Source organism: Antennarius striatus, chromosome 24, assembly GCF_040054535.1.
Source record: "Antennarius striatus isolate MH-2024 chromosome 24, ASM4005453v1, whole genome shotgun sequence".
Classification (NCBI taxonomy): domain Eukaryota; kingdom Metazoa; phylum Chordata; class Actinopteri; order Lophiiformes; family Antennariidae; genus Antennarius; species Antennarius striatus.
Window position 1 is genome coordinate 8,454,060 of NC_090799.1, and position 11,511 is coordinate 8,465,570.

The following is an 11,511-nucleotide window of genomic DNA, read 5'->3' on the forward strand; positions in this document are numbered from 1 at the left end:
AAATTATTAATGGCAATGATGAAACCAAGATCCTCAGCCATAATAAAGTGTGCTGCACATCAGAAAATGATTCATGGGTTGCCAAAGGAAATGCAGGAGCAGAAGAAGCAGCTAAAAGTGCAGCTTCAGTGAACAATAAAGCTATAAAGGTAACTCATGCTGTGAATTTTGAGGAACAAATAACTTGTAAAGATTTGATATTGATACAAGAAGAAGCTCCAGAAGCAGAATGCCATTTATGGCTTCAGAGAGGAGCTTCTAAAGATGCTAAAGGATTGTGGAGAAACCACGAGGGGCTATTTGTTGCTCCTAGTGGACTCCTACCTTTACTGATCGATGAGGCTCATGGGGTAGGCCATGAATCTAGAGGCGAAGTGATGAGAAAAATTTGAGAATGGAATTTTTGGGCTCCTAAACTACAACAACATGTTGATGAAGTGATTGGCCGATGTCAAACATGCTTAAAAAGTAGCATTGGAAAAGGAGAAACACCTCCTGCTGGACATATTCCAGCACCTGAAGGACCTTTTCTACACCTGGTCATGGACTATGTTGATATGGTGAGACCAGTGCAAGGGAAGAGGTATATGTTGGTGGTGATTGATAGATTCAGCAGGTGGGTTGAAGCAACACTATCCAAACACAAAAATGCAGAAACTGCTGCAAAGTTTCTGTGCCATGAAATCATTCCGAGGTTCGGGATTCCACTAAGAATAAGTTCAGACAATGGAAAGGAGTTTGTGGATAAAACCGTGAAACACATGTTGCTGTTGTTGTTAGGAATCAAGCAGAGATTTGGATGTGTGTACAATCCTCAAAGTCAAGGTATCTTGATATTTTGACAAATGACATGAAGTTGTATGTCAAACAGATGACTAACATCCACAGGAGCATCTTTGCATGTGTTATCCCATTACAGGCAAAAGCTGACCGTGAGGAGACTCCACCTTCAGTGACACCAGGAGACTTGGTGTACATAAAGGTGTTCAGACGGAAATGGAACATCCCCCGACGGGAGGGTCCGTACGAGGTGGTAAGAGCCACTTCCACTGTACTGACAGGCAGCAAGCCAGATCATTTCATATGCTATACCTTAAATTAGAATGTATGTTTCTGCACAGGGTCATCCAAACAATGTCTGCAGCAGATATGTCCTCACAGGGTTTGCGTGACTGATTATATTATGTCATCAAATAGTTTTGTAAAACTGTCGACTTGATATTTTTGGTAATGTCTGGAGGTCATGACGTACCAACTTAAAGCCCGTAAAGAACTGGTTGAAAGCAGATGGGCCGAGGTTAATACCTCCTCCTAGTCACGCCTTTAGAGTATAAAAAGATATGTGATCCATTTCCTGTTTGTACTTGCAGTTTTTTCCTGTACCCAGAATATTCTGTAACAACACACCGGAGGACTTTTTCATCGTCCCCAGAGCTCTCATCATGCTTAGATAAGTATTTGTTGAACTCGTCTGTTTGTTGAACCTGTCTGTCTGTCAATATCATCGATGATATTATTGGACTCATACTCAATCTGTGGATGATATTATTGTACTGCTACTCAACCTATACATGATTTGAATTGACAAATAAATATCTTGTATTTTACACTGTCTCCTGTCCTTAAGAATAACGAAACCCCACCACACCAGTTCCCAAAAAGAACCGGCCCAGCGAGCTGAACGACTTCCGACTGGTGGCGCTCACATCGCATCTGATGAAGACTCTGGAGTGGCTCTTCCTCAATCTCCTTAGGCCTCAGGTGAAATTGCTGAGGACTCTTTACAGTTTGCTTACCGGGAAATGGTCAGCGTGGAAGACGCCATCCTCCACGTGCTACACTGCGCCCACTCGCATCTGGACAAGGAAAGTGGCACTGTGAGGATCCTTTTTCTGAATTTTTCAAGTGCCTTTAACACCATCCAGCCCTGCATCCTACAGGACAAACTCTTAAAAATGTGAGTGGAACCCAGCCTGGTTGCTTGGATCCATGACTACCTCACCGACAGACCACAGCTCGTCAGGCTAAAGGACGCCACGTCTGATGCTGTGGTCAGCTGCATCAGTGCTCCACAGGGGAATCTCTTGTCCCCAATCCTCTTCTCCCTGTACATGGCAGACCTCTGCTACAACTCAGAACTGTGTCACATCCAGAAGTACGCAGATGACACAGCTATCGTGGGATGTATCAGGGACAATCAGGAGGAGAAGCACAGATGCTTGGTGGAGGACTTTGTTGACTGGTGTCACACTTCAGCCTGAAGCTCAACACCTTGAAAACTAAAGAGCTGGTCATTGGCTTCAGGAGGGACAGACCCCGACCTAGACCAGTTCTGATAGGAACGGAGGAAGCCTATAAATATCTTGGGCTGTGGCTGGACAACAAGCTGGACTGGACCAGCAACACGAGGCAGCTGTACGAGAAAGCACAGAGCAGGATGTACTTTCTGAGGAGGCTGAGGGCATTCAACATCTGCAGGAAGCTCCTGTGAATGTTCTATCAGTCTGTGGTCACCAGCGTCCTGTCGTTCGCTGTGGTGTGTTGGGGAGGGAGCGTGACCAAGGCGGATCTCTCCAGGATGGAGAAGCTGATCAGGCAGGCCAGCTCAGTGGTCGGGATGAAGCTGGACCCTCTGGCAACGGTGGCATAGAAGAGAACCTTGGACAAACTGCTGGACATCATGGACAATGACAGCCACCCTCTGCACACCGTTACCAACAACCAGAGAAGCCTGAGAAGCCTGACCAGTGATCATCTTAACGAACGCGCTGCGGAGCTAGTAGGTCGGACTTAGCTTCACCAGCCAGAGGCTGCGCCTCCCAACATGCAGGACAAACAGACTTAAGAACTCCTTCATCCCCCGAGCCATTAAACTGCTCAACTCCTCTCTGGGGGAGGTGAAGAAGAAGAAAGTCCACACGAGAGCTGAGGGATGCCACAAACAGTACAGCAAAAACGATACAAACAATATAGACATATCACTATACCCATACTTAACTGGCCTGTTTATTTTTTTTTTATTTCTATGCCTTTTTAATTCTTGATGGGTTATTTATTAATCATTCTATTTGGTCTTGTTCTACTTTCTATGTGCTGGTGCTTCCTGTGTGCTTTTTCTGTGTTTTGTGTACTGACTCTGCTGTGTGCGAAGGAGAAATTAATTTTCCTGATGGAACCTACTTAAGGGATAAATAAAGTTATACTCTACTCAACTCTATCTGACACTTTTTTTTTTTAACCTCCAGGACATTCCTAACAAACTCCTCCTTCAAGATAACTCCTACTCCATTTCTCTTCCCATCTATACCATGATAGAACAACTTGAACCCTGCTCCTAAACTTCTGGTCTTGCTACCTTTCCATCCGGTCTCCTGGACACAAAGTGTGTCTACTTTCCTCCTCTGCATCATGTCAACCAACTCTCTACCTTATCCTGTCATAGTTCCAACATTCACCTCTCCTTCTTCGACCAACAGTAGTCCAATTTCCACCGGTACCCTGTAGGTCAACAGAACTGATGGCAGTCGTTGTTAACCCGGGCCTCAACCGATCCGGTATGGAAGTCATAGGTTTGATTGGCATGTTTGATTTGGCTGTGAGCTTAAATAAATAGGTCAAACAGAGACAGGTATGTTTCTGACCAGTTATCTGCTCACATGAATAGGTTTTCAACAGACTTGTGATCTCAATAACAATTCGAGTACAGTTCCTCTTTCACTGTGTTGTGGCATTGGATTGAATTTTAACACGGATGGACACAACCCAGGGGGGAAAAAAAAATTGATCTGTAATATTCTCTGCCTGTCTGTTACGACGTGTGTCGAACCACATTGTCCCATACTGGTAGCTTTGAACAGCTAGAGCTAATATTATTACATGCTAGACATCACAAGGCATGTTAGGTTTAGTTTTATTGACCCGAGCAACAAATGAGAAACTGGAGATGCAATTTCACTCTACTTTTCTGGAACTTGAGGTTTTATGATTCAAAAGCAAACACTAAAGTTTCACAGTGACAACAATAAAAGCTTTACATTTAAATTATACATGATTACTGACAGTATTTATGATGACCTTTGATGTGGAACACTGGGAGCTCACTGGGTACAAAATGAGAAACTTTATTCATAATGAGATTTTTTTTATTCTGAAATAGCATAGAATGAACAAAACTCATTACAGTATAGGATTTTTATGCTCATATTACTCCATTAAACTTGACTGACAAGTTCAGAAAAAAAATATTAAAAGATGTACAGTCAGAAGAGCTTCTTCTGTCTTTTCCTATTTTGCATAAAGCATTTCTTTTCTTTTAGCATATATGGAGCTGGCAGAAAACATGCCGTCGGTGAGGGTGGTGGGGAAATAAGGGTAGAGCTGGAAGAAGAACCGATCCATGGCTGACACCAGCAGGTATCTGCGTCTGGGCTTGGCGGACATGATTGCGTGCAGCATGGCGTTGATGACCAGGTCGGCGTTCTTGAATCCCTTCTTTATGGTGGATATGAAATACTCGCTGGCCAGCTCGATGTACTGCCGGTTGAACACCTGCTGCTGGTTGTCGTTCAGCTTTTTCCAGATGTCAGCTCCTGTCTTCATCTTCACGATGTTGGTGGCTCGTCCGAAGTTACCTGGCTGGATGATGCTGACCTAAAAGCGGGTGTTGGGATGTAAATCATATTTATTAGCACTCAAAATCAAGAAGAAAAATCCACAAGCAGAGCCTTCATGATGTCACTTCTCTCACCTTCACACCAAAACTGGCCATTTCAACCCTCAGGCAATCCGCAAACGCCTCCAGCCCCCGCTTTGACACGCTGTAGGCCCCCATGTTCAGGCAGTTAAAGAAGGAAAAGATGCTGGAGGTGTAAACCATCCGACCTGCAGCCATCAGGAAACATCAAATATCATTTGTCACCTCCACTTGGGTAAGAATGTGAAATGTACATAACTATTTGGCTGACCTTTGGTGGCACGAACCAAAGGTAGGAAAGCAATGGAGGTCCTGATGGAGCCAAACAGGTTGATGTCCACCATGTTGCGGAAATCTTCAATGGTGCTCCATTCAATTTCTGCCCAGTCTGTGATGCCAGCGTTGTTCACAACCGCCCACAGGCCTGACAGAGCCGAAAAAACAAAGCACAAAGATTAGAAACGAGACGTGAATTTTCATGACGCTGATAATTTTGGCTTTGCAAGGAGTAAGCTTATTTTTTGTCATTTTAAAAAACTTTCCGAGACAAATACTAATTTTTCTTCACATAATTCTGACTTTATAAAAGAAAAAACTCTGATATATTCAGATGCACTAACTAAATCATGACTTTCTGTTTTATAAATTTAATAACAAAGACTTTTTTCTTCACTAAAAACCAATACATCCAATACCTTTCTCCGGCAGGTTGTCCTGGACGGTCTTCCTCGCCTGCTCCACCTCTTTATCATTGGTGACATCCAGCTTGAGGATCCTCAGATTGCTGGAGGTCTGTTCGGCCAGATTCTGGGCTCCGGGACCTTGTGGGAACAAACACCCGGCAAAGACCACAAAACCTTTGCTGTCCAAACAGTGAGCCAGTTGATGCCCGAAACCGCTGTCGCAGCCCGTTATCAGCACGGCGTAGCCAAATCCATTCTGCATATCTCTGCAACGGTGGCGGGAAACCAGCTTTGCAAAGAAGTAGAGCAACAAGCCCAAGACAGAAACAATGCCACTGATCTGGCCGATGAGTAAAGTGGTGTTCATGCTGGATGGATGCTGTGGACAGTCTGAGAAGTGTGCACAATATAACCCCCTCCAGAACATAGCGCCACTGTGAGGACCGTTATTTTTAAGAATTAAGTGATGACGACTTGCAATTTGTTCGGCTCTTCATGTGACCTTAAAGATGCTTCTGTTGCAGGAAGAAAAACAACAACCAGACTTTTGGATTTTCCATGGAGGTTACAAGAAATTGTTTGAACTTACTGATAATAACCAAAGCAACTGTAGTTAATGTTTTCCTCTGGAGAACTTTGAGTCTTTTCTGTAATTAGACAAGGATTTAGATTACACAAGAGTTCCTCCTGAACCTCAGAAAATTCAAGCTATTACAGCAGAAAAAAATCTCAGCTGGTTTCCATTGTATCAGTGTCAGAGAGCCAAAATTCACAATATTGGCATTATCATTATTGAATACAACAACAGTTATGGTGTCCAACTGTATACATGTGGAAATGTGTGAATAGGGTCAGGAAACAAACCTCTACCCTCAGTCCAGAACTGAGTTGTTGCCATGGAAATACAAAATTTTTAAATAGTAGTAGTATGTCTAAATAGTAAAAGACACCATTTCAGCACACAACTTCTGTGTACACATGATTATTTATTTATTTATTTAGTTAGTTAGTTAATTGTTTTCAGACATGTTAATATAACAGACTTCACACCTTTATCACATTTACAACATCAACAACAACATCTGAAAAAAAGGGGCTAAAGGGTAGAAGCCATTAGGCTTGTGAAACTCCCCGTCCCCCAGAATCAACAAACATCTCTCTCATTACAATATGCAGTCATCAAACTCAGACATTAAAAGTTTTTAACCAGTTCATACATTGAATTTTGACAAACGTTAATACTCTCATCCACTTCCAGATATTAGCCTTTTACCCTAGAGCATAACCATGTTTACATTCTTCCTAGTACCAACAAGGTTTGTTAACATCATGGATAGTTAAAACAAGAAGTTGACCTTGCCAGTGTTCTCCACAAGAATATAGCGATCATATTTACCTCTTTCAGCAGACAGTGTTTATACAAGAATTAACCAGTTTATTGCAGAAACTTTAACAGTTTTACATGGTATTATATTGTCAAAGATATCAACGGGGTGGCAGCGGCTCAGTGGTAGAGCAATCGTCTTGAAGACAGGATCGCCCAGCCATCGGGGATTTGAATCCCGCCAGAACATCCATCGCAGTGTGAGCTGACAGTGGGAGGTGTCCCAGCCACTGCCGAGGCGCCCTTGAGCTAGGCGCCCTTGAGCTAGGCGTCCTTGAGCTAGGCGCCCTTGAGCTAGGCGCCCTTGAGCAAGGCGCCGTCCCCCCTACAAGATGCTCATTAGGGCGCAACCCCCGTGCGAGACCCGTCACTCCGCCTCCCTTGTAACACTACACATGAAGGTCCCCTCTGTCTACTAATTGCATGCCTACAGGCCCCTAGTGTATGCTTCAGGGGCCTGTAACCTGTAACCACGTGTGTAATTAACACATATGCTGTATGTACATGTGGGAGTGTGAAGTGTAAAAAGAATTTCCCCAAGAGGGATAAATAAAGTACAGATTATTATATTATTATTATTATTATTATTATTATTATTATTATTATTATTATTATTATTATTATTATTATCATTATTATTATTATTATTACTATTATTATTATTATTATTATCATTATTATTATTATTATTACTATTATTATTATAACATGCTCTCGAATTTAATGTTATCCCATGTTATTAGAAATCCTTTTTTTTTTGTTCATTAATCCATGTTTCTGACATTATTATCAATCCATGAATCAACTTTTATTTATATAGCGCTTAATCACATCTGAAGACATTTCAAAGGGCTTTACAGATAGAAAGCCAACAATGCCCTCCAGAGCAAGCATAAGCGACGGCGGCGGGGAAAAACTCCCTCATTGAGGAAGAAACTCTTGGCAGGACCCAGGCTCTGGAGGGCGGTCATCCGCCTTGACCTGTTGGTTGGAAAACAGAAATACATTCGGGAGAGAGGTAGGTCAAGTAAAAGAGACAGAGGGAGGGAGAGAGAGAGAGAGAGAGAGAGAGAGAGAGAGAGAGAGAGAGAGAGAGAGAGAGAGAGAGAGAGAGAGAGAGAGAGAGAGAGAGAGAGAGAGAGAGAGAGAGAGAGAGAGAGAGAGAGAGAGAGAGAGAGAGAGAGAGAGAGAGAGAGTGGCAGATAGGCCAGTTTAATGTCCATAGTGAGCTATTGCTGAATTGGGGACGAGATTTCCAGGCCTTTGGATATCCTGTCTTCCAGCCGCGTTCTCCACCTGTGGAACAGATGCACAAAGACAGCAGCAGTATCGTGCAGAGAAGGTGTATGGTTTGACAGTAATAATAAATTCTAGGAGCATAGAAAGATAAAGAACGAAGTGACAGAAGCTCCAGAGTATCTCCCTTTAACGGGAGAGACGTAGAAAAATACCCTCAGCAGCCTAGGCCTATAGCAGCATATCTAGTGGAGTGTGTGTTATTTCAATTGTAGGCTCTATCAAAGAGGAGGGTTTTTAGTCTACTCTTAAATAAGCTAAGGGAGTCTGCCCCCCAGACCAAGGCTGGGAGATTGTTCCAGAGTAGAGGGGCAGATAGCTGAAGCTTCTGCCTCCTGTTCTACTCTTAAAAACCCGACAGGTCACCAGAAATCCTGCATCCTTGAATCGAAGGGCCCTGGGTGGGTGATACACTTCAATAAGATCTTCAATGTAAGATGGAGCCTTACAGTGGAGAGCTTTATATGTGATCATGAGGACTTTGAATTGTGTTCTACAATTAATCGGGAGCCAATGAAGTGACACTAGGACAGGAGAGATGTGTTCTCTCCTCCCAGTTCCAGTCAGTAGGCAGGCAGCTGCATTCTGAACTAACTGTAGAGTCCTAATAGAGGAGCTTGAACAGCCCATAATAAGGAACTGCAGTAATCTAATATAGAAGTAACAAAGGCATGAATAATTTTCTCTGCGTCTTTAAAGGATAAGAAATTTCTAACTTTAGCAATATTTCGCAGGTGAAAGAAGGCTTGATATGAGAATCAAAGGACAGATCTTGATCAAAAATCACTCCCAAGTTCCTGACTTTGTTGGTGGAGTGAATTGCCATGTTAGAGAAATCATCTCTAAGATGCTTCGGCCGTATAATAATAACTTCAGTTTTGTTACTGTTCAACATTAAGAAATTGTGAAGCATCCAGGATCTAAAACCCCTGAGGCAGGTTTCCAATTTAATTAGCTGATCAGATTCATTTATTTTAATTGATAAATATAATTGAGTATGGTCAGCATAACAATGAAAATTAATGTTATGTTTCCTTATAATATTTTCCAATGGTAACATATACAGATTAAACAGAATTGGCCCCAGAATGGATCCTTGAGGTACTCCACAGGTGAGAGTCCCTCGATCTGAAGATTTATTATTGATATAGACAAACTGAAATTGGTCAGATAGATATGACCTAAACCAGTCTAGTGCTGAGTTTTTAATCTCAACTTCCTCTTCCAATCCTGTTAAAAGAATATTGTGTTCAACATCATCGAATGCTGCACTCAGGTCTACTAATACTAGAACAGACAGAAGACCGTTATCTGACACTGTTAAAAGGTCATTTGTGACTTTTAGCAGTGCAGTCTCCGTACTGTAGTTTGTTCTAAAACCTGACTGAAAATCCTCTAACAGATTGTTCTCTAACAGGTAGTCATTTAGCTGTTTGGCCACTACGTTCTCTAGGATCTTAGATAAGAATGGCGGGTTAGAGATCGGCCGTAAATTTGAGAGGATGCCAGCATCTAAGTTTGGTTTTTTAAGGAGGGGCTTGATCACAGCTACTTTGAAAGATTGCGGTACATAACCTATTTTTAAGGATTGATTAATTATGGATAGTACAAGTTTATATATTTATTAATAGTAAAACCTCTTTGAGGAGCGTACTTGGAATTTTGTCTAGTTGGTTTAGCAGAGCAAATTAGGAAATTTAAATCGGAGAGTTCCATTTGCTGAAAACACTCCAGGGTATTGCCAGAATTAGTCAATTCCTCTGCTATCTTATTTGTGTTTGGCAATACATAATGGATCTCATCTCTAAGATTTGTAATTTTGCTTTGGAAAAACCTAAGAAAGTCATCACATTCCAGATTTAAAGGGATGGTAGGCTCAGTGCTGTTGTGTTTCTTAGTCAGCCTGGCTACAGTGCTGAAAAGAAACCGAGGGTGGTTTTTATTTTACTCTATTAAAGTAGAGTAGTAAGTATTTCTACTTCTACCGAGAGCCTTCTTATACAACATGAAGCTGTCTTTCCAGGTTGAATAGTCAGTTTTTGTCGATCACCAGATTCCCTCCAGCCTGGGGGGGGCGCTGTTTAAGGTAGCGGACTGACGAATTAAACCACGGGGCTGACCTTTCCTGTTTACTAATTTTTCTTTTTAACGGGGCTATGTCATCTAGAGTTGTTTTTAGGATGTTAGCCATACTGTCTGTGAGAAATTCAATATTCTGGCTAGTACTGGAATAGGGGTCAGGGGAGCATACGGTTGAGGGGATTTTTTCTTTAAATCTAATTATTACTGATCAGTGATTGATCTAGTCAAGATGGTTTTATTCTGTGTATTATTGTTAATTAGGGCAAAGTCAAAAGTAACTAGGGAGTGATCTGATAAGAAGTCATTTTGTGGGAAAATACCCTAATGCCCTATATCTACACCGTGGGTAAGGATAAGATTGAGTGTGTGATGGTGTTTATGGGTAGGACCATCCACCAACTGTGAGAAGCCTATAGAATCTAGCATGGACTAGTACCCAGTGCAGAAACTATCATTCACACTGTCGAAATGAACACTGAAATCTCCTATTACTATAACATTATCTTTGGTAGCAGCCAAATTAGATAGAAATTCAGAAAATTCTATCAAAAAAGACGAATACGGTCCAGGAGGACGATACTCAATTACAAATTCAATAGAATCAGTTAGTTTATTTGAGGACTGTAGCACATTCATGCTAAGGCTCTCAAAAGTACTGTAGCTAGACTTAGGTCATGTGTTAATTGCTAAGTTAGAGTTGTAAATGGCTCCACGCCACCTCCTCGTCCACTATCACGCGCTATGTAACAGTTGATGTGGTTGGGAGGAGAAGCTTCGTTAAGACTAATATATTCATCCTTATGTAGCCAGGTTTCTGTTAGTCCAAAAATATCAATACTGTGATCAGTTATTAGATCATTAACTAAAAGAGCCTTAGATGATAATGATCTAATATTTAAAAGACCACATTTAGTTCTCCTGTCTGGACTTTGTCTGGGCACACATTTAATGTGGATTAAGTTATTATGGTTAATTGAAGCAGTATTTTCTAGATTTTAGCAGTCTAACACATCTATAGGTCCGAGGGACAGACACAGTCTTAATGGGGTGTGTATTACTTAAATTAGAGTTAGCTATGGCCGGGGACTGTAGTAGGGGTAACTCAGAGAAGCGTGTAGGACTGCAACTCTGTTGGCTGATCTCCACTCTGGCATGTCAAGATATTATCTAAAGATATATTGTATGAAATATTTTTTATAAATAAAGAATCTATAATTTGACCCCATCTGTTCTTTAAACATGAAGAAAGATGCAAAAAATTTGATGCAACTATTTTTAATTAAAAGATTATACTGTATAACAAAAACTAGCAGCTGTGTCTTCGGCCATGATTCAGCACTCACTGTAAATGTTTAAATAATCAATTTGAACCA

At 41.6% G+C, this 11,511-nt stretch overlaps 1 protein-coding gene across 1 annotated transcript; it reads right to left on the reverse strand.

Annotated features, from left to right (window-relative positions):
• Positions 1-3,257: 3,257 nt before the first annotated feature.
• On the reverse strand, positions 3,258-5,768 carry zgc:113142 (uncharacterized protein LOC503524 homolog). The gene is made up of 4 exons (XM_068309643.1): positions 5,389-5,768; positions 4,965-5,117; positions 4,748-4,881; positions 3,258-4,650 (listed from the first exon to the last, which is right to left on the reverse strand). The coding sequence occupies exons 1-4, from the start codon at positions 5,741-5,743 to the stop codon at positions 4,285-4,287; spliced, it is 1,008 nt and encodes a 335-aa protein (XP_068165744.1). The 5' UTR covers positions 5,744-5,768; the 3' UTR covers positions 3,258-4,284.
• Positions 5,769-11,511: the final 5,743 nt, after the last annotated feature.

What these genes read in the sequence shown, in the direction of transcription:
- zgc:113142 (XM_068309643.1), bottom strand. Translation starts at nt 5,743, where the DNA reads ATGAACACCACTTTACTCATCGGCCAGATCAGTGGCATTGTTTCTGTC. An exon ending in GGACAACCTGCCGGAGAAAG is followed by an intron (nt 5,118 to 5,388) that starts GTATTGGATGTA and finishes CGGCTCTGTCAG; the next exon opens with GCCTGTGGGCGGTTGTGAAC. An exon ending in TTTGGTTCGTGCCACCAAAG is followed by an intron (nt 4,882 to 4,964) that starts GTCAGCCAAATA and finishes TGATGGCTGCAG; the next exon opens with GTCGGATGGTTTACACCTCC.